This window comes from Antechinus flavipes, chromosome 1, assembly GCF_016432865.1.
Source record: "Antechinus flavipes isolate AdamAnt ecotype Samford, QLD, Australia chromosome 1, AdamAnt_v2, whole genome shotgun sequence".
NCBI lineage: Eukaryota > Metazoa > Chordata > Mammalia > Dasyuromorphia > Dasyuridae > Antechinus > Antechinus flavipes.
In genome coordinates, this window is record NC_067398.1 from 271,786,145 (window position 1) to 271,809,229 (window position 23,085).

At 35.7% G+C, this 23,085-nt stretch overlaps 1 protein-coding gene across 1 annotated transcript; it reads left to right on the forward strand.

The window, feature by feature from the left end:
• The first annotated feature begins 337 nt into the window (after positions 1–337).
• LOC127545293 (zinc finger protein 383-like) lies at positions 338–19,659 on the forward strand. Its single transcript, XM_051972469.1, has 8 exons — positions 338–406; positions 592–653; positions 3,978–4,471; positions 5,369–5,457; positions 15,780–15,906; positions 16,710–16,833; positions 17,951–18,027; positions 18,323–19,659. Exons 1-8 carry the CDS (start codon positions 338–340, stop codon positions 19,567–19,569), a joined length of 2,289 nt encoding a protein of 762 aa, XP_051828429.1. The 3' UTR covers positions 19,570–19,659.
• Positions 19,660–23,085: the final 3,426 nt, after the last annotated feature.

The following is a 23,085-nucleotide window of genomic DNA, read 5'->3' on the forward strand; positions in this document are numbered from 1 at the left end:
GTCCAATATCTGCTAAGAAAACCCGACTAGGGTCACTACGATTCGTACACAACTAAAAATGATTAAAGTCCAAATACCTCATTTTGTAGAAAAGGAAACTGAGGCCCATAGAGAGACAAAAATGCAACTATTAATTTAGAATGAGCGCTGGGGCTGGAAATTTAGGATTTTCACTGTCTCCGCGATTCCGTCCACTATTTAAAGATTCAGAAACGATTCACTTAACGGGAAAAGGGTTTACTCAGAGAATTCTGGGAATGATAAATCTTAGAGAGTCTGGATCGGATTACGGAAGCCTGCTTGAGGATATCGCCCTCAGTTGTCGCCATTACCGTAAATGTCGGATCAGGAACGGCATCAGCGTGGGGTCGGTCCCCTTGTTAAGTCAGAAGTATCAGAAGTACAGGTATCGGTGACACAGGCGTCAACACCTTTCTCCTCTTTCTTCGCGGGGCGTTCCCACTTAGCAGTGTCTCCGAGAAGAGCTCAGTAGTTCCACACTCGTGTGGTCTGTTTCTTAGTGCCTTACTGTGAGAGGGTACCTTAACTCTTGTTTGTGCAGGGAACTTGTGAGCTCGGGATTGGGCTCAGGAAGAGCGCTACAGCACTAAAGGCGAAACTCCGCTGACTACTTTTGTCCTCGCCTGCGTCCCGTACGTTTTCTTCCTCGAGTCACCCTTCGCCCTGCTCCAGCCAGGTTCATCCACCTGGTTTCCCTGTCGTCCCTCCCCCTCCTTCCTTTCCCTCTCCCCCACATCCCAGGACTGTCATTAACTTCTAGATTGGGGAGAAGAGGCGGTTGGGGAGGCAGCCCAGCCTGGAGCAGTTCTCCGTGATCGGTTGATAGATTTTTGGGGGGTGGAGTGGATGTTTCTGCACCTGGATAGGGGAAAAAAAGCTACATTCTTATCTTGACAGACTGGCAAAAAGGTCACAGAAATGTTCGAACCTCTGCTCTAACTGGAATTTACCATTTTCTATAATTATGAATATTTGAAAAAAAATGTGACATTCTGACATGTTCCATAGGTTAGGCCAGATTGTCAAAAGTGTCTATGACAGTTCCCTCCCTGCTCCCCTCCCCACCCCCCCCCCCCCCCCCCCAAAAAAAAAAAAAAAAAAAAAAAAAAAAAAGGACAGACTTCCAATCTGACCTGTCTCCCTTGCCATTCTTCCCATTCCCAAGTTGGGGACTTAAGCATAGTATTTTTACACTGTCTGGCACATAGGAATACTCCATAAATGGCTTGCTCTATCATTTGAGGACCTCTCTAATACCTTGGGTTCCCAGTTTATCATCTTTGGTTTTCGGGAACTCCATGTTTACTGTACAAAAACCACAGGCAGATATTGTCTCACCTTGATCTTATCATCACTAATAATTTTCTCCTCCATGATCTAGAGCTCTGAAAATTCTCTTAGATCTTAATCTTTTATCCTTCGATCTCTATCTATTTTTGTCTTCATTCTGCAGTCTTCATCTTCTGTCATTCCATCCTCTCTGCTTATCTGATTTCCCCTTGGGGATGGCCTCTGTTTCTTTTCTTAAGAATCTCAAACCTCTAATTAGCTAATTATACTTGTCTCCACAAACCTTAGTCCTAGGTTACCTTCTGACATCTACTTATTCTTGTGCTGCTGAACACCACTGTTCTTATCTATGCTGAACCTGTGCTCTATAAACTTTTGTTGTCTCATGCCAGTTGGACTTTTACAGATGCAAGGTAATCTTTTTGCTTTCTATTGTAGAACTCCTCACACTATCTGGTCCAAACTTTTTCTTCACAAGCCACTGGGATTGGGGCAGCTAAGTGGTGCAATCGGATGGAACTTTGATCTTCAATTTAGTAAGATTTTTGTTCAAATTCAGTCTCAGTCTGTTACTGCCTGTATGACTGAACAAATTATTTAATCTTTTTTGCCTTAGTAGCCTCAATTGTAAAGTGGGAACAGTACCTCCTTTCCAGGTTGGATCAAATGAGATAATATGTGTAAAGTGCTTAGCATGGTGCCAACATTTTGTAGGAGATAGACTAATGCTTATTGACTTGCTTTCCCTTACTACCACTTGGTCTCCCTCAACAGAGTTCCCTACACATAGTATTCTTGACAAAGATCCACTTTCTACTTAAAAAAAAAATATATTATTATAGCTTTTTATTTACAAAACATCTGCATGGGTAATTTTTCAACATTGACCTTTGCAAAACCTTCTGTTCCCACTTTTCCCTTCCTCCTCCCCTAGATGGCAGGTAGTCCAATACATATTAAATATCTTAAAGTATATGTTAAATACAATATATGTAATCTCTCTTTTTTTTTCTTTTTTTGATTGTTTTAGCTTCAACTTTGTTTGACATTAGTGATTACTATCCCTGCTTTTTTTCCCCTAATAAATTCTCCTGATCCTTATGTTTCCCATCCCTGCTGATTTCTCTACTTTTCTTCTGCCTGCTGCCTTTCCTTGCTATCACTTAACTTATTCCTCCATCCTTCTCTTATCCTCTTCCCCTGTTTCCCTCTCTCTTTATCTATTCCCATTAATTTGCACACCTTTTTCTAACCATTCCTCCCTTACTCCATGCCCTCCCCTCTTATTTCTTTATAAATTTAGAAGACTTTTATAAATCTTTATATATATAGTTCCCTCTCTAACCCATTCCTGATATGAAGATTCCCAAACTTTTCCTCCTTTTGCATCTAATTCCTCTGTCATTTCTTGCTCGTGCACCTTATTTGTATAACATAGTTACTCTTTTTACCTTTTCCTTCATAGTTTTGTTATTTTAGAAACACATCATATTCAGGTCTAGCCCAATCTTTTGAATTATCCAATTACTAATGACAACCTTAGATATATAGCTCATATTTTCACATATAAAACATAAACAATTTGCCTTTATTGAGTTCCTTGAAATTAGTCTTTGATGTTTAGCTCATATTTCTCTTGGATATTGCATGTCAGATTTTTTTATTGAGTTTAGGGATTTTTTTGGCACCTGGTTATCATTGAATATCTTTTTTTTTTTAATTCTTGTTCTAACACTTCAGGATAATTTTCTTTTATTGTATCCAGATTCTTTTTGTGACTGTAACTTTTAGGTAGTCCATTTATTTTTGATCTGTTCTCCAGATGTATTGTTTTTCTTATATCTCATATTCTCTTCTATTTTTTCATTCTTCATTATGTTTCATAATTTCTTGGTGTCATAACTTCATTGACTTCCTTTTGCCCAATTCTGATTTTTAGGAGTCATTTTCTTCATTAAGATTCTAGATCTTCTTTTCTAATTGTTTGACTTAATTATCATATACATATCATATACAATATTTATTATTATTATTATTAAACAAAGAATTTTTCTTTTTATAAAGAACTAGGTTGTTTCATTGCAGGGTAATGAAATTTATTACAACTTTGGACTCATTGTTATATTCAAACCCCTATTCTTTCTCAACAGTTTTCATAAATTAAACCTTTATTGAATACTTACAGTATTCAAGGCATCATGTTTGATATTGTAGCAAAGAAGATACAATCTCTTATCTTTTAGAATTTTATAGCTCAGGCTACCAAAAAATAATTTTTTTTTTTTTTTAGCTTTGAGTAACATGAATTGATAGGAACAATATTGTTTGGTGTGGTTGGTGTCGAATAAATATACATGTATAATGGTGACAGTGTGTATATTTCAGTATAAAGTTAAAGAGCATTGGTCTGGAGTCTGGAAGTATCCATGTTATTCAGTTTTATTTTTGTATTCAGATGATATTTGTTATGCCATGCCACATGGTTGGTAGAAGGAAACAACAGAGAACTCTAAAGTTCTATAAATCATAATGCATTATGTGTCTACTCAGTTTGTAGATAATTTATATATTAAAATTCTCTTAATCTTTTTAGGAGATAGAAATCTGATAGTTTGACTGACATTTCTTGATTGTGATAGTTAACAATGTTGTATTTTTGCCCACAGCATCCCTCACAACTATGTGCAGGTCTTCAGCCTGGATCTGATGGGAATTGGATCCCTACTGGGGATATACATTGTGATGGTCGCAGTTGGAGAGCTATTTTCCTTGAATAAGATGACTATCTCTCTGAGCTCCCAAATTCTGGATGTACATAAACAAGATAAATCACTGAGAATGAATTTTCCGAGGGAACAGGTTAACATTCTAGGAAGAAAAAAGTTGAATGCAGAGGCTTCTCGTCAGGCCTTCAGATGTTTTCCATACCCAGAAAAGGCTGGACCCTATGAAGCTGTGAACCAGCTTTGGGAACTCTGCCTTCAGTGGCTGAAGCCAGATATTCGCACAAAAGAGCAGATCCTGGAGCTACTGGTGCTGGAACAATTCTTGACTATCTTGCCCAGTGAAATCAGGATTTGGGTGAAGTCACAGAATCCAGAGAACATTGAGGAAGTGGTCACCCTGGTGGAAGATTTGACCCAAATGCTTAAGGAGGATGGTGAGTTAATGAAGTTACTGTAAGAGAACAAAATCTCTTCAGAGTGTGAGAAATAAGGATAGACATCCTAAGAAGAGGGGTCTTGGAGAAACAATAGTGAAAAAAAAAATAGGGAGAGTGAAGATCTTTGGATTGGGGGAATGAGCAAGTATGAACTATTCATTTTCAGTTCTGGTCTTCTTTCATATTATCTAGCCTGAGTTGTTTCTTTATAATTTGACTTTATGCAGGCCACAAAATTGAAGAAATTTTTCATGGACTGACTGTTCATTGAGTTGTAGTGACAAAGGAAATAATGAAAATAGTAAACCTCTTATAAACTTTCACAAAAATTTCCTCTCAAAGCTTATGGCATTTTCATCCATCAACCAATCTTGATATTGGATTTAATAATAATTTTTATTTTTTAAAACAATTATTTTTAAGAGCTCTTTGAGGCAAGAAAAACTGATATGATTATCCCAGTTTTGAAGATGAGAAAACTAAGGAACAGTATGCATAGTCAATTGGCTTGCTCTAATGTTTACATAAAAATTAAATTCTTAGATCCCAGGTCTTTTAACTCTCTTCTATATTCTTTTATCTAGGCCATATTTCCTCCCTGGTGGAAGATATAAATTTTCTATGAAGCCATTTTTTATAAGAAACTTAGCAAAATTTATTTGATCTCATATTCTATAAGGAAATAAAAATTTCCTTGTGAAACCATGACAGATACCTAGAATTAAAACTTCCATATGATATATAATATTAGAAACAATTATGAAATCAGTGTATTCAAACCAGAATTCTGTCATTGGAAAACAATGACTCTAGAGCCATATATAGCACTACCCTTCTCTCTGAATTGGTTAGGATCTGGAAGCTGATCCTATTTCCATCCTTTGTCCTTCCTAGCTTTGCATTCTCCGGATTCTGTCTTTCTCCAAGATAGGAACACAGAGAAAAGAGAAAAGCCTGCTGTGTTTCAAGTAGCCAGATGCCAGGTAAGTAGAACGTATTCTTCATTTTCAAAAATACCATATTGTTTCTCAATATATTCACTTTTAATTCCTTTTTACTAGTGCTTCTATGTCTAACCAAATCCTGTCCAGAGTTCTAAATATATTTTATTTTCTCCCAGGAGAACGGGTCTTTCCTAGTTGATGTTAGATTCAGTAGGGAATACATTCCACAACCTGATGCCTTCTCTACTTAAACTGCACTCATTCTTTTATGTTTTTGTATTCGGTACTAGTCTGAGAAATACAAAAGAAATAGAAACTATTAAACTTAGTGTGAAAAGACTTTCCATTCTTCTTAGAATAACAACGCTGGCATTTGAGAAAGTAAAGAGCAATTGAAGTCCATGCCATATATATGCCAAAATGTTTGTCATGGAAAACAAGACATGTAACTAACTGTTAAAGGAAGAAACCTAGTTTACTAAATTGTAAAAGTAAGTAACAGATTTAAAAGCATGTACTGGGACTGGGACCAAACTTCTGTTTGGATAACAAAGACTAGAGCAAAAATTACCTAAGGTGCTTAGTCATACTCAAAATATGATTTTCAAGAATATAACTTCACATTACTGATGATATTCTAACCACGGTATGTGAATTAAAAATGGGTTATCCAGTTACTTGGTAATAGTTATAAATACCAACAGATTTTTAAACATGTTTTCTGTATTAGACAATTGAAGAAATTTTGTTTTAGTCTCTGGGACCACTTTCTCTCTTAAGATCTCTGTGCCATGAATAGACTATGGGGATTTTCTTTTTCTCTAAAGTATTCAATGGATCATTGTAAAGGAAGTTGAATGTCAGACTAATTAAATAACAGTTTTTGAAGTGTGTTAGAGCTTGTAGTAGTACAACTCTATTATTTTACAGATAAAGAGAATGAGTCTCAAAGATTATTAAGATTTCTTGGAAAGAAACACCATTATCTATCAGTCTACTGAATAGGAATGTAAATTGCCTAGGTTATGGAAACATATCTTCAAAAAACCATCAAAATCTTCAAATGCATATAGTTGAGAGATTCATTTGGCTGCCAAAATGATTTTCCTAAGGCACTGATTTGACCATGTCATCTCTCTATTTAATAAACTTCAGTGGCTCCCTTCTGCCCTCAGGATCAAATATCAAATTCTTTGTTTATTATTTAAAAGTCTTCACAACCTGGTCCCTTCTTACCTTTCCAATCTTTTTGCACTTCACTTTCCTCCAGTCATCTTTTGGTCTAGGAATAGGAAGCTATTACTTCATACACTCTCATCTCTTGACTTTGTACCTTTACACTATTTATTTTTCATGTCTAGAATGTTTTCATTGCCACCTCCTATTTTCCTGGCTTTCTTTAAGACTCAGTTCAAATCCCACCTTCTAAAGGGGACTTTTCTTATTCCCTGGGGACACTATTATCTTCCTTCCAAGGTGGTTTTCCATTACTCTGTATATATCTTTAATGTACCTAGCCATTGGTATGTTTTCTCTTCCATTAGGATGTGAGCTCCTTGAGGGCAGGGATCATGTTTTCACTTTTTTTGGTATCCTTTTTGCTTAACACAATACTTAGCACATAATGTTGAATAAATTCTTGCTTACTAGACTGATTGATTGACTGATTTTTAATATATTTGAGGTTAAGAAATAACCCAACCTTCACTTGTTACTGGTGATAAGGGAAACCAAATTCATAAATAATCACTAAATTTTATTTTTGTCATTGAACTTCTGTTGCTAGACTTCTCTCCCCCCCCCCCCCATTTTTAAACTATTTTACTTTTTCCAGTTACATGTAAGGATATTTTTTAACATTCATGTTTTAAAAAGTTTTGAGTCCTAAATTTTCTCCCTCCGTCCCTTCTTTCTAAGATAGTAATAAGATAGTAAGCACTTCGATATAGGTTATATATATATATACAATCATGTAAAACCTATTTCCCCATTAGTCATGTAGTAAAAGAACATTTTGCAAATACTGTTATAGCTTGTAAAAGGAAAAACCCATGGAAAAAAAAAAAGAAAGCAAAAATAGCATACATTGGTCTGCCTTTAGACTCCATCACTTCTTTCTTTGTATGTTCACCAACCTTTTTATTAGAATTGTTAGTAGGTTACAAAAATGGAGCAAATAGTAAAATAAATAAATAGTAAAATGCTCAGAAAGAGGAGGTCAAAAGTCATATACAAATTGAATAGTAAATCTTTGAAACAGCCTAAAATCAGTTATATTAACAAAACACCTACGTTTCCACTGAGACAATTTTAACAAAGCTTTTGCTCAAACATCGTATTGTTGTTAAGGAGAAGATGAAGAGATGAATTTCGTGTCAATGTAATCAGATGGATCCAGAACTAGTTTTATAACCTAACTTAACATGAATAGTTAATAATTAACAGTTTATATTATATATTAGTTGATTTCATTAATTATTGTCAATAATAAATTATAATAAATAATGAAAAGTTAGTAAATAATAGTTAATAATAAGTAACAGTTCAATGTCAATTTGGCAGGAGTGGAACACCCTGAGCATCTATTCTGGGCCCTATGATGTTGAACATTTTTATCAGTGTTTTGTATAATGGCATAGACAGCTTACTCATTAAACCTGAATATAATACAAGTTGAGAAGACACTGGATTCAAATGGATTGCCAGGGGTAGAGCATAGGCTGAATTTGAGAAATGAAATTCAATATGAACAGATGTGAAATCTTATTCTTAGTTATAAATAAATCAACTTCAGTATAAAGTGGGGAAGAAATGGTTCGTCTGAAAAATATTTGATAATTTTAGTGGACTACAAGCTTAATGTGAGTCAGCAGTATGATGCAGCAGTCAAAAAAGGCCATAGACTGCATTGAAGGACCTCACTTCCGGAAACAGGGAAGTAATGATCTCAGGGATTTCTCAGTTGATATCAGGTGCTAAAATCAAATGTTGGAAAAAGAGAAGCTCTAAGTTGTGATTTGATTATCACAACAAAAGGATTTATTATCTCAGGAGTGTATAGTTTGTGTAAATTTTATGTGCCAAACTCCATGACTTCAACATATAGGTCATTCTTATTCCTTTTTAATAAACTGCTGCTATTTTAAAAAAATTTCCAATTAAAAAGTAAGTTTATTAAATTTTATTTTTTGTTTGCAAAAAGAAAATTAATTAAAAAATAAAACAAGGGAAAAAACAAAACAAAACACTTAACTGTAACATTAGATCATTGTGAAAGTTTTCCTGTTAGTACTAACTCTTTGGTTTTAACTCTTGGTATGGTCAGTAATTAATATAATCATAACTACTTGGTGGTACTTTTGAATTCTTGTAGCTATGATGGCCTTTTGAGTGATGTTTACATTGTATCCTGGCCCATTTCCAAAAAAGAAATGATATTAGAGTTTTTTGTGATGGATTAATTTTTCTCTTTTTAAAGCTTATTTTTAAAAAATCTTTTAAAAGATAGTCCCATTGGCTCCCTTCTCAGACCTCATCTGACATAAGCATGGCAGTTTAAGAAGGAAATGGATAAGCTGGAGAGTGTCCAGAAAACAGCAGCTGGGATGATGAAGATCATTGATTCTTGGTCGTGGGAATATTGGTTGGAGGAACTTGAAATATTTATGCTGGAGAGAAGAAAACACCTGGGGCTGCTTCAAGTATTTAAAAAGCTGTTAAGATGAAGGAGGGGACTAAATTTGCTGTGTTTGGTCCCAGAAAGCAGAAAGTTAGAGCAACTGGGACAAGTTGAAAAGAGCAGATTTAGTCTTAAAGTTCCGAAAAGCTCCCTAACAATGAGAGCCAACCAAGAATGGAATGAGCTGCCTTACAAGTAATAGTTGTTCTCTCCCTAAAAGGCTTCAAGCAGAGACTAGATGACTACTTGTCAGGTTACGTTAGAGTGGGATTCCTTTCACATCTAGATTGGAATATATGGTTGCGGAGGTTCTTTCCAACTTTCAGATTCCATGAATAAATAGTAGCATAGGATCTGTAGCCATGGGTGGGTAGGGAATCTTCAAATCTGGAGTTAGAAATTGTTGCAATTGCAGAACTATTTGAACAAAATATGGTGCTATATTCTGGCACACGCACACACACATGTAACATTTCTATTATCATAACTGTGACAACTTGCTGATTTCTCCTAACTTTAATTTGCTATATTAAAAGCCCAAGTTTTTGAATAAAAAACTCTTGAGTTTGAGTCCTGGCTGTGATAACTTCCTATATATCTGACCCTAGATAAATTTATATGTTCTCGTTTGGAATTTCAGTTAGGATTTTTAAGTAGAGGTGTTTTGTAGATGGAAATAGGAAATTGGAAGACAAGGAAAAAATTGCTTTTGGGGATACATTGTGCAGTAGAAAGTGCTGGATTTTGAATTAGAAAACCTGAGCTATTCCTGTGCTTTATCTGTGTAATATTGGTCAAGTCACTTAACTATTCTGAGGTTCAGTTTCCACAACAGTAAAATGAGATAATGTAGTGATGATTTCTAAGATTCCTTTTCTAACTCTGTGATCCTATATGTTTAAAAAGCTCTATAGGGATTTGGTTGATTTTTCTTTCAGATTTCAGTTAGATTAGGTAACTCACTTGCATATAGATGGTGGTAAAAGGGTATGAGCTACTCCAGCTAATGAGTAAAGCCAAAATTTTAAAGCATTTTATTTTTCTATCAGGGGTCATTGATAAATGTTTTTAAAAATTTGATTTCTAGGCTTTTTGAATCATCTAGTGCAACACTTTCATTTTATGGATGAGGAAACAGATCCAGAGATCAGAGAAGTGAAGTGAGTAATGTCAAATCACTCAGATAATTAGTACTAGAACTGAAACCTAGAACTCATCTCAGGTGGTTACTAATTTAATACTCTTTTCATTGTATTTTACTGTACAGGCCATAAATAAATAATTTTGTACCACAAACTATATAGCACCATTTTTCTTTAAAAAAGCAAATTTGAGGGCAGCTAGGTGGCACAGTGGAAAGAGGACCAGCCCGGAAGTCAGAGGAGGACTTGAGTTCAAATGTGGCTCAGACACAACACTCCTAACTGTGTGATCCTGGGCAAGTCACTTAACCCCAATTGCATCCACAATAAATAAATAAATAAGCAAATTTGTGAAGTTGAGGTACTATGAAGTCTTGGTGTTGTATATTGTCAACAAGGATTTCCTGAGTTTTTCTAGCTAGAAAAGAGTAGGTTGTTAGAAGTCAAGGTCAAACTAGGACCAGGATAAGAAAATACTACTTGGAGTTACAGAAACTTTCAATTGACTTATCTGAAGAAACTGAAAAACGAATAATAAAGTGAAAATATTGACTGTCACCATTTCTTGGAAAAGTTTTAACTAATATAATAATTCCCATTAATGGAGCCAAAAGGTCCCATTAAGTCTTTCAGTTAGAAAATACTTTATCTCCTTGGCACACTTCTTGGTTGCCAAGGATGCCATTGTGTCTGAGGGGAATGGGAGAAGTTGGGGCTCTTCCATAACAAAGATGTTGGGGAATGTATTGTGATTTAGGGAGAGCCAGACTCCCATTGAAGTGATCAGTGGCTGGCACATTTGTTGTTCATGTCCAACTCTTTCTGACCCCATTTTGAATGGTTTTCTATTTCCTTCTCTAGCTCATTTCACAGAAGAGGAACTGAGGCAAAAATTTTAATTCAGGAAAATTAGTCTTCCTGACTTCAGGTCCAACACTCTGTCCACTATGTCACCTGGCTGCCCTCATCTTGGCACATAAGAAACACTTAATAAATATCTCTTGATTTCAACATCAACGATAGTCTGATCAGCCACAATAGGACACCTTGTAACATGACTAATATAGTGATGTCATTTTGGTTCTCTTCAAAAAATGAAGGACAACAACCATTTACTGATTTAGCAGGGAAGAGGCTAATTTCTTTTATTCTATAATTGGCATTTTCTGACAATTGCTAGATTTTAGACTGTCTTTATTAAATGTGATACCTATTTCTTTTTGCAGTAGGGGAAACAGTACGTATCCCAGGTTTTGCTGTTTACCTGAAATATTAGAGTGGAAAATCTTTAGTATATTGAGAGATACTTTTGGAGGATTTTTGGAAACTTTGGACATGCTGTGTCTGGTTACAATTTGCTCTTATGTAAGGGGTATATTAATGACATTTTGGTTCTTTGAAAGTTTTTGAAATGGTCTAGACTTTATATTAGACAACAAAGAACTGATTTATTTTTTCATTATGTTTGAAGTGGGGAAAAATTTAGGTTTGTCCAGGAGAGGACATTGGAGAATATGGTATGGTATGGTTTGGGGACAACCAAGTATATATTGAGATAATATGAAAAGAGATGAGGAGGTGGAGGATTCTGGGAAGTTGGCAGAATAGTACAGAAAATTCCAAACTTTCCATATTCCCACCCCCCACAAACAGGATAAAATTGTACCTCAGGGCAAACTAGAGTGGTAAAAAGAAATTAGAGGTCCTCCTGGGACAATCTGGGTAGAGCCAAAGAAAGATACTAGATTGGAGGTTTGGCCTAGGTAAAGTGTAAACACGTCTAGGTTAGTTCCACTGAAATAGCAAGGGGCCAGCCCTGGGGCTAGCTGGGTTGGGAAATAGCCTTGGTCTCAGCCACTGGTGTCTTCACCTCCCACACCATGTGGAGAGTTGGGCAGCTGAATTGGGGAAAATTAAAAGAATCTCTGTTGATAAGGAATGCCAGACCCAGTTGTGCTGTGAAGATATACTCTGGCCGAAAAGTAACCAGTACTTGCCTGGTAAGTGCAGAAGCAGTGGGGTGGGTACTTACAGGTGGGTGGAATTTTTGATTTTTGGTTTCAGAGCAGAGGGGAGAACTAGAGTAAGATTTGACTCTAGAGGCACCATTCCCACACTCCAGAGGCAGAAGTAATCATTCCAACAATCTGCTACTAATTAAAAAAAATAAAACCCATGAACAGGCAAAAGAGAAAGAACTCAAACCATAGAGGGAATGGGAAGACCAAAATTCAACTTCAGATGAAGTAAAAAAAAAAAAATCCTCTCCTATCTCAAAGAGTAACATTGAATAGTGACCTGCTCAAAAAGAATTCAGAGAAGAACTCAAAAATGACTTTAAAAATCAAATAATAGAGTTTGAGGAAAAACTAAAAAAAAAAAAAAAGAATTTGAGAGAAATAAGATTATGAAAATTATGTAAATTGCAAAAGGTGATCCAAAGTTTAAAGGAACACAATGACTCCTTGAAAATTAGAATTGGGCAAGGAGAAGCCAGTGAAGTTAGAAAAGATCAAGAATTTATAAAACAAAATATAGTGAAAAAAATAGATGAGAATGTGACATGAGGCATAAGAAAAACAGATCTGGGGAACAAATCTGGAAGAGAAAACATAAGAATAATTGAACTATCTAAAAGCTATGATCAAAAAGAATCTGGATACAATAATACAAGAAATAATTAAAAGAAAATTATCCTGAAGCCTTAGAACCAAAGGGGAAAGTAGAAATGGAAAAAATCCACTAATCACCACCTGAAAAAGATTCTAATGAGAAAGCCTACATTAACGTCATAGCCAAAATTCTGAAACCCCCAGATCAAAGAGAGAATATTACCAGCAACAAGAAAAAAACAAATATAGCAGAGCCAAGTTAAAATTATACAAACTCTAATAGTGGCTATATTAAAAGATCACAAGTCTTGAAAGACTATCAAAGAATAAAAGAACTAGGGTTGTGACTGCTAGCAAAATTAAGCATGATCCTAAATGGAAATTTTTTTTAAAAAATTGATATTCAATGAATTGCCAGGCTTTCAGGATTTTGTTGCAAAAAATCCCTTGAACTTAATCATAAATTTGACATGTAAGATCCAACAGAAATATGAGCTAAACATGAGAGACTAATTTCAAGGAACTCAATAAAAGCAAACTTTGTTTTATTTGTGGAAATATATATGTCAGTAATTGGGTAGTTTAAAAGAAACATTAGAGCTGAGTACGATGTGATTCTAAAATAGCAATGTAGGAAAAGATTTTTAAAAGTAACTATCTTATATGAATAAGGTACAAAAGTTAGAAGTGACACAGAGGAATTAGATGAGGGAGGAGGCTTGGTAGTTCTGGAATTATTACATCAGGAATAGGTTAGAAAGGGAACAATTAGTATATATCTTGAAAGGTATAAAAGTTCTAAATTTATAAACAATAATAAGGTAAGGGGAGGTAGTTGGAGAAGGATGTATAGATTAATGGAAATAGGAAGAAAAGAGGGACAGAAAAAGTATGGGGAGAGGATGAGGGAAAGATCCTGGAAGTGGGGAGGTTAAGTAATAGCAAAGCAAGGTAGCGGAAGTAAAGCAGAGGCGTTAGTAGGGATAGGAAATAAGAGATATACATAAACATAATGACAATGATCAGAAGTAGAATTTAGGAAAACAACCCAGGGCTAGGAATCACTGGTTTCAGGCAAAATTAAAACTAAAGTAGACAATCAAAAATGGAAAATAAGGAAACTACACTGTCAGCCATATTAATATTTTTAGGTTACTTAAAATAACTAGATAGTATAAGATTGAAATATTGCTGTGGTACAAGAAGTGATGAGTTGTTGGATTTAGAAAAATATGGAAAAACAAACTTCTTAAAGGATGATGTTATTCATCTTCAGAGAAATAGGACTTTACAAACAAAGAACAGCCTAACATAGATATATATATGTGTGTGTATAATTATATCCATGCTTAATTGTAGCTTTGTGGGGGAGGGGGCAAGGGAAGGGGAAAAATAAAAAGTACACAGCAGAGAACAGAAGAAAATCTACATAGAAGCAAAGATGGACAGCTCGTGACACAATATGTTGTATATACAATTTCTTGAAATGGAAATTTATCATCTCATATTTTAAATTTTCTCATGTTCTGTTCATGTGAGAATTTTTTCGCACATATTTGGCTTGTTTTTCTATTTTAAAATAAACTTTTAGAAAAGTAAAAAAAAAAAAATGAGGAAAAGGATCAGAATTCCTTATTAGTGGAGAGGCTATTAAGACACAGAGGATGGTAGTAGTAGAAGGGAATATGTAAAAGTATATATTTACCATTTGTTTCAAGTGAGTTGTGTAGAACAAGGATTTAGGTGGAGGATTTACTAGATTTTGAGGAATCAAATTTACTAGAATTTGAGGAAACAAATAAATAGAGAATTACTTAATTTTTAGTCATGGAGGAAACATAATTTTTGATCTGTTCCTTAGATTTTTGGTGGGGTGGTATTAAGGGACAGGTCAATTCTCCGAGAGCCTCCACAATTGTGGATCATAACATCTGAAGGATTTGCAAGGCAGTTTTTGCTGACACAGGTGTTGTGAACTGGGAATGAGAAAAATTGGAGGCAGCGGGAAGAGGAGAGAGGTCAAACAACTCAATGGCCTCTCAGAGAGTTTAGAGAGCAGCAACTGCCTCTCAGTCTCCTTGTACTCACAAGAGGAGATCCATTCTGGGTTGGATCTCCAGCAGCCACTGTCAGGTGGCTCCTGTGTATTCCAACAGGGTGGGAACAATATTAACATTGTATTAACAATATTAACCCTGGCAGAAATGGGAAAATTTGAGAAAAGCTTCTTGTTGATAGGAGCAAAATTATGAATGAAAAGTTGTTTTTATGACCATACAGTATATTTTGTAATTAGAAAACAATCACAAATACTGATAACATTGGAAGAATGAATGATTATGTTGGAAAACATAATCTTTTAACATTGGGGGATTGTAGTTTTGTAGTATTTATTTGGAAATTAATATTGAGAATGAAATTGATGTTAGTGTTAACCACAGCCATCTTAGGGTGAGTTTAATTCATTCTTTGAGTTTTAGAGAAAGTGTATGTCTCATTTAAAATTCATCCTTTCTCCTTGGAAAGGAGATAATAAGAGTGGACTTGAGCAAATGAACAGGATGCTGTATGTCCCAAGGGGATCCTTGAATTGCTATTCTTGTTGCTACAAGAATTGAAGGACTAATTATTAGAAATAAGTTCCCATTATCTTAACAGTTTTTAGTGTTTCTCAAATAAAATTCTAAGCTCCATAAAAGTAGGAAGCATATCATATTCTTCTGATTTACTCCGCACCCTTCCACCACAGTGCTGATATAAGTGATGTATATGATAACTACCTATAGTAAATTACAAATTATATAGAATTACTTTACCATTTTATCAGCGACTTACACACTCTTCATTTCTTTGTTGCGGCCAGCCTCATCCCTATAAGCAATGCAGGGAGCTAACTAGCTGGCAAGCAGACATGTGTTTGTGTTTCAGGAATCAGTGACATTCAAGGATGTGTTTCCAGATTTCACTTGGGAAGAACTGGTACAACTGGACCCTGTTGAGCAGAATCTATACAGAGATGTGTTGCTGGAGAACTATAGGAACTTGGTTTTTCTTGGTAAATTTCCCCCGTATATCTCAGCATTTTAAATGAAATTTAATTTAATTTTTTTATTTTTATTTTTTTAAATTTTATTTAATAATAACTTTATATTGACAGAATCCATGCCAGGGTAATTTTTTTTTTTACAACATTATTCCTTGCACTCGCTTCTGTTCTGATTTTTCCCCTCCCCTAGATGGCAAGCAGTCCTATATATGTTAGATATGTTGCAGTATATCCTAGATACAATATATGTTTGCAGAATTGAACAGTTCTCTTGTTGCACAGGGAGAATTGGATTCAGAAGGTAAAAATAACCCGGGAAGAAAAACAAAGATGCAGATAGTTCACATTCGTTTCCCAGTGTTCTTTCTTTGGGTGTAGCTGCTTCTGTCCATCATTTATCAATTGAAACTTGGTTAGGTCTCTTTGTCAAAGAAGTCCACTTCCATTAGAATACATCCTCATACAATATCGTTGTCGAAGTGTATAATGATCTCTTGGTTCTGCTCATTTCACTTAGCATCAGTTCATATAAGTCTCTCTAAGCCTCTCTGTATTCATCCTGCTGGTCATTTCTTACAGAACAATAATATTCCATAACATTCATATACCACAATTTATCCAGCCATTCTCCAATTGATGGGCATCCATTCAATTTCCAGTTTCTAGCCACTACAAACAGGGCTGCCACAAACATTTTGCCACATACAGGTCCCTTTCCCTTCTGTACTATTTCTTTGGGATATAAGCCCAATAGAAACACTGCTGGATCAAAGGGTATGCACAGTTTGATAACTTTTTGGGCATAATTCCAGATTGCTCTCCAGAATGGCTGGATTCGTTCACAACTCCACCAACAATGCATCAGTGTCCCAGTTTTCCTTCATCCCCTCCAACAGTCATCATTATTTTTTCCTATCATCTTAGCCAATCTGACAGGTATGTAGTGGTATCTCAGAGTTGTCTTAATTTGCATTTCTCTGATCAATAATGATTTGGAACACTCTTTCATATGAGTGGTAATAGTTTCAATGAAATTTAATTTTATTTAATTTTGTTAATTAAATACTTTTTATTATAATAAAATGTTTAATATAATCAATTATAATAAAAATACATGTTTAATTAAATAATTTTTAAAGACCATGGGCTTTGAAAGTATCACACTGAATTTCTTTGATGTAGAAGCCAGAGAATCTTGATCTTTTTGTATTATAGAATTGAAAATGGGGCAGTTTCTTTCCCCCTTTACTAGTCTGGATACTGCCCATTTCCATTTCTTTGCCTTTTTGTGTTCAAATTTTCTGCTAAGAATCCAGTAAAATAATTTCACAGATGGAAGATTTGTATTATCCTCAGCCCTTTTGGCCCATCCTCCTGTATTTTATGAAGATTTAACACTGAGTAGTTTTGAAGTTCTTTAAATTGTGGCTAATATATTCTATCCTCTCTAAATATGTAGCATCTTGGATTATATTTTGGAATGATTTTTCTTTTTTTTTTCTTTCTTTTTTTTTTAATAACTTTTTATTGATAGAACCCATGCCAGGGTAATTTTTTTTACAGCATTATCCCTTGCACTCACTTCTGTTCCGATTTTTCCCCTCCATCCTTCCACCCCCTCCCCCAGTTGGCAAGCAGTCCTTCACATGTTGAATAGGTTACAGTATATCCTAGATACAATATACGTGTGCAGAACCGAACAGTTTTCTTATTGCACAGGGAGAATTGAATTCAGAAGGTAGAAATAACCCAGGAAGAAAAACAAAAATGCAAGCAGTTTATATTCATTTTCCAGTGTTCTTTCTTTGGGTGTAGCTGCTTCTGTCCATCTTTGATCTGAATTAACTCTCTTTATCAAAGAGATCCACTTCCATCAGAATATATCCTCAAACAGTATCATTGTTGAGGTATATAATGATCTCCTGGTTCTGCTCGTTTCACTTAGCATCAGTTCATGTAAGTCTCGCCAGTCCTCTCTGTATTCATCCTGCTGGTCATGGAATGATTTTTCTACCACAGAAATATGCATTTCACTTTTCTTTTCCATGAACAGGTCTTTCAGCTTCCAAGTGGTCTCCCAATTGGAACATGGGGAAATGCCATGGATGCTAGAAAGTGAAGCCCCCAGAGGTATTTGTCTGTTTGAGTAAATGAAAAACTAGTAGACAGGAATTTATTGTAAGCAACAGCTCATTTTGTTGGTCAGAGAGAAAACACGTTGGAAATGTTGATCCAAGAAACTCTTCAAAACCTTTAAACTATTGACAAGGACTGAGAGAAAATTCTATTCCTCACCTAGAAAATGCTGATTATATTTATACTACCTATTTCACAGGGTTGTTATGAGAAAAATGTATTGTTAACTTTAAAGCAGCTACAGAAATATGAACTATTTCATCATGCAACAGTTTCTTTCTTCTTTCAGATTCAGTCATCATTCCTGAAGCCAAGGCATCATTTGAAAAGTGGGAAACATCTGTGGAAGAATCACCTCAGGAAGCAATAATGAAAAGACCCAGAAAACATAGTTCTTGGAACTTCATACTGAAAGAAAATTTTCACTGTTATGGCAGATTAGTCAGGCAGCAAGGCCACCATGAGCATTTGGAGCAAGAAACTGTTATATATGAGGAAATTTCCAGTAATGAGAAAGGCTTTGAGAGTAATGAATTTGAGAGAAGTTTCAACCTGAGGCCAATCCTAGATACAGAACAAATTCCTATAGTAAAAAACATGTATAAATATGATATATATGGAAAGAACATCAAAGATACCTTAGGGCTGCTTAAGTATCAAAAGATCCAGCCAGGAAAGAAACCTTTTGTATATAAAGAATTTGGAAAAGCCTTTAGTCACATTTCACAACTTAATCTTCATCATGACCATCATCCTGGTGAGAAACCCTGTACATGTAATGAATGTAGGAAAATTTTTACTAAGTGGGTAAACAGTGCTGAACATCAGAGAATTCATTCTGAAGAAAACTTAGATAATTATAAATGTAATGAGTGTAGTAAAGTCTTTACTAAGAGGTTAAATCTTACTCATCATCAGCAAATTCATTTTGGAGAGAAACCTTTTAAGTGTAAAGAATGTGGAAAAACCTTCAAATGGATTTCACAATTTAATGTTCATTATACCCATCATTCTGGTGAGATAACCTTTACATGTAGTGAATATGGGAAAGCGTTCATCAAGTGGGCAAATTTTACCGAACATCAAAGAATTCATTCTGGAGAGAAACCTTATAAATGTAATGAATGTGGGAAAGTCTTTACTAAGCAGTCTACCCTTACTCAACATCAGCATACTCATCTTGCATTGAAACCATTTAAGTGTAATGAATGTGGAAAAGACTATAGCTACCTTTCACAACTTAATCTTCATCAAAGAATTCATTCTGGAGAAAAGCCCTATAAATGTAATGAATGTGGAAAAGCCTTTACTAAGCGGGCCAATTTAAATCAGCATCAGAAAATTCACTCTGGAGAGAAACCATATAAATGTAATGAGTGTAATAAAGCCTTTACCAAGCAGGCAAACCTGACTCGACATCACAGAATTCATTCTGGAGAAAAACCCTATAAATGTAATGAGTGTGGCAAAGCATTTACCCAGAGAGCACATGTTACTCAACATCAGAGAATTCATATCGGAAAGAAACATTATTGAAAGTATTGATGGTCAGAAAAGTTTCAATCTGAGAGCACATTTTAATCAGTATAAAAGAAATTGTAATAAAGGGAAACTTTGTAAATACAATGACCTATGATTTTTTTTTCAGATTTCTTGCTATTATATTCTACAATTTAAACTATGTTCTTGGGCCAAGTAAAACAAGATTCATAATCGAATTATAGAACCAAAGAGCTAACCATTACTTTAAAGGTTATTCCATTTTATTTACCTAGCCAGGGATTCTTTTTACAGCATCCCTTACAAGTGGGTTTTCCATCTTCATGCAGATCTCTAATGAGAACACAATGTCTTCCAAGGTAATTTATTCTACTTTTTGTTAACTCTTGTCATTAAGATTTTTTTTTTTTTTTCTGAGGCAATTGGGGTTAAATGACTTGCCTAGCATCACACAGCTAGGAAGTGTTAAGTATTTGAGGTCAGATTTGAACTCAGGCCCTCCTGACTTCAGAACCATTAAGAATTTTTATGTCCTCCAAATTTAAATCTGTTTTTTTGCAGTGTTCACCTGTTTCTCTCAATTCTGCCAGATAGGGCCAAGGAAAATAACTCAGATCCCTGTCTGATAACCTATATGATAACCTGTCAGATGTTAGAAAGACAGTTATGTTCCTTCCATGTCTCAATTTCCTCTGATTATATGTACCTATTTCTTCTAATCAGTCCTTCTCTGGACATTTTCCAGTCTTCTTACCCTCTTATTCATTCTCTACTAGAAAGTTTCCTTATATCTTTTTGTAAAACTGTCATCTAAATATTAATAGACCAATAGACACAATGTAATGGAACTATTACTTGTTCTGAATATTTTGTATCTCTTAATGCAGACTTGAATAGAACTGAAGTATCCCATGAGTACAAAGAGGACATTATCTTGATTTGATTGAATTGACTCAATGTACAATCTGTAGAAACCCTGTAAAGTACAACACAGTAAATAGAGCAAGGTATCCATATCATGGCCTATCTTCTGTCAGTGAAGAATTCTGACTACTTTTTGGAGTTGTCTGCTTCAGGGGAAGCTTTTTTCTGATGATTTGCAACTGAATCGTCCAATGAGAGAACTCTAGAGAAATGGTTTACTTATCTTGTTGGCTCTGGGAAATGTGGACCTAGTTATCAATATCTGTAAGTTTGACAATAGTGGAAGCATTAAAAGTACCTGTTAGAGCCCTTTCCATCTAGTTTCCTTTGTGCAATTGTTTCTTCTAATACTAACATCCTGGTTTCAAACAGTAGAGTAGTATAATGGGCTAAAACTCTGGAGAAAGATGTTACCTCAGTGGAATTGATAAGAAAAATATCTAGTTTAGTATGGTGATTAAGAGTTCTTTAGTTCAGTATGATTGATTTAATTTTATAACAAATAATGGTTTCCTAGTAATAGAATGATAGGTTTATACTCAGTATGATGGATTGATTTAATTGTAATAGAGTATATAAATTGGGAACAAACTCAACACAGAAAAGAAGACTTGAGCAGCTTCTTGTAGCTCTCCTGCCTCCTGCATTCCTCCACTAAGAAAACCAAGGCCCATCTGAAGGTCCCCTAGAAAGCTAGCTTAGCCCCAGACAATAAAGATTTTGGACTTTATCCCTGACTATTCTTATGGTGATTATTCTGCTGAGACCAAGGCTAATCTGAAGGCCCTCAAGAAAGCCAACCAGAACATTACACCGGTTGGGGCCTGAGTACAGGCAATTGAGGATTGAGCAAAAGTTGGAAAGCTTCTTACAAAATAATTATTGTAGAATATACTGGAGCAGAGTAAATAAACTGGTAAGAACCAAGAGTAGATCATCCTTAACCTGTTTGTAACTATTTCCTTGGGAGATAAACAGTTTGATTAAGATATAGATTAGAATATAATTAGGAGTACATCCTACTGGGAAAAAAGTTTTTTCCATAATTTGGTCAGTTAAAATTTCAGTCCATTAGTTCTTTCTACTTCTCTTGAATTCTGAGAATAGGGATGGTGGAAAGTTTATAGAACCTTGAAGAGCTGTTAAATAATGCTCCCTTAATCAAAAGAAACTTGGCCACTGTTACCGCCATAGTTTTTCAGACAGAAAAGGCCTCCAGAAAGCATACAAACGATAACCAAAGAATACTTACATTCTTTGGAGAAATTGTAAGAAGTCTAATTGGGGAGACTTCTGGGGCGGAGCCAAGATGGCGGAGCAGGCACACACGACTCTCTAAGCTCCTCTCATTACCCTCATAACCAAATATTTAATCCAGCCTCAAAAATAACTCTTCACTGCTTAAATTCATGAAGATAAGAAGCACTACAATTTACCAGCAGATCCAGAAGCTCGCCAGGAAAGGTTTGTCCTGAGGGGCCAGGAACAGACTAGTACAGCCAGCGAGAGGCTAGCGTCCTGAGCAGACCAGGGGCGGGAGTGATCTCTGTGGCTAGAGAAGTTATAGGGACCACTCTGCTATAGGCTAACTGCTCTACCTTGATTACAAAGCAGTAAACTGGCAGAGAAGTTAAAGCCTAAAACAGAGGGCCCTCTAAAAAATGCCAGAACCTAACGAGATCTGGCTGTAACCCCTCAAACCCGGAAGTGACTCAGGCAGACTTTACCGCAGCCCTGTGGCCACATCCGGCAGTTCGGGGCTTTTGCAGGGCAGTTACTAATCTGCACGACAGTGGGGTGCAGCCTGGGCAGCCTCTAATCGGCAGTGTGGGGGGCTCGGCCTGGGGCAATAGAACCTCCCCAGCTGACTGCGCTTCCCTGGCAGACACTTCTCATCCCTGCAAATCCATTCATTGCTCAGCTGCTAATACCCACAGCCCCAGGGCAGGGTTTGGCTTGGGAAGTGAAACTCTCACTGCTAAGTGTCTAGCCCCAGGGCAGTCATTTTCTCACACAGCTGAGGTTCTTTGAAAGGCACTTTTCCAGCCCGGTCCTGCAGGCCTGAGTTACTTTCTGGTGGGGAACTCTTTCCCAGAGCACTCCAGTACCTCGCTGCTTTTTGTAGCCGGCTGGCAGGACAGCTACCCCGTCCATATACCTTTCACTGCTCTGCAGAGGAAGCTGGTAACCTCCTGGCTCTGAAGGAAGACCTTACAGGCTTTAACAAAATGAGTAAAAAAATCAAAAGAACGATTGATAGTTTCTACCCAGAAAGAGAACAGCTTTTCAACCCTGAAGAGACTAATAGTAGACAGTCTCCAGACGATTGTTGGTCTCCAATACAAAAGGCTCTCTTAGAAGAGACTATTCAAAACCTTAAAAGAGAGCTAGAAGAAAAATGGGGAAAGGAAAGAGAAGCTATGCAAAAGAGTACAGAAAAGGCACATAACTCATTAAAAGAAAAATTTGATAAAGTGGAAAAAGAAAACAACTTCCTGAAATGTGAATTGGAAAAGGTAAAAAACAGAGTTTGAGAATTGGAAAAAGAAAATGACTCACTAAAAAAAAAAAAAAAAAAAATTAGTGAAATGGAAAAAAATTCCACAGAGCAAAACAACTCAATTGGAC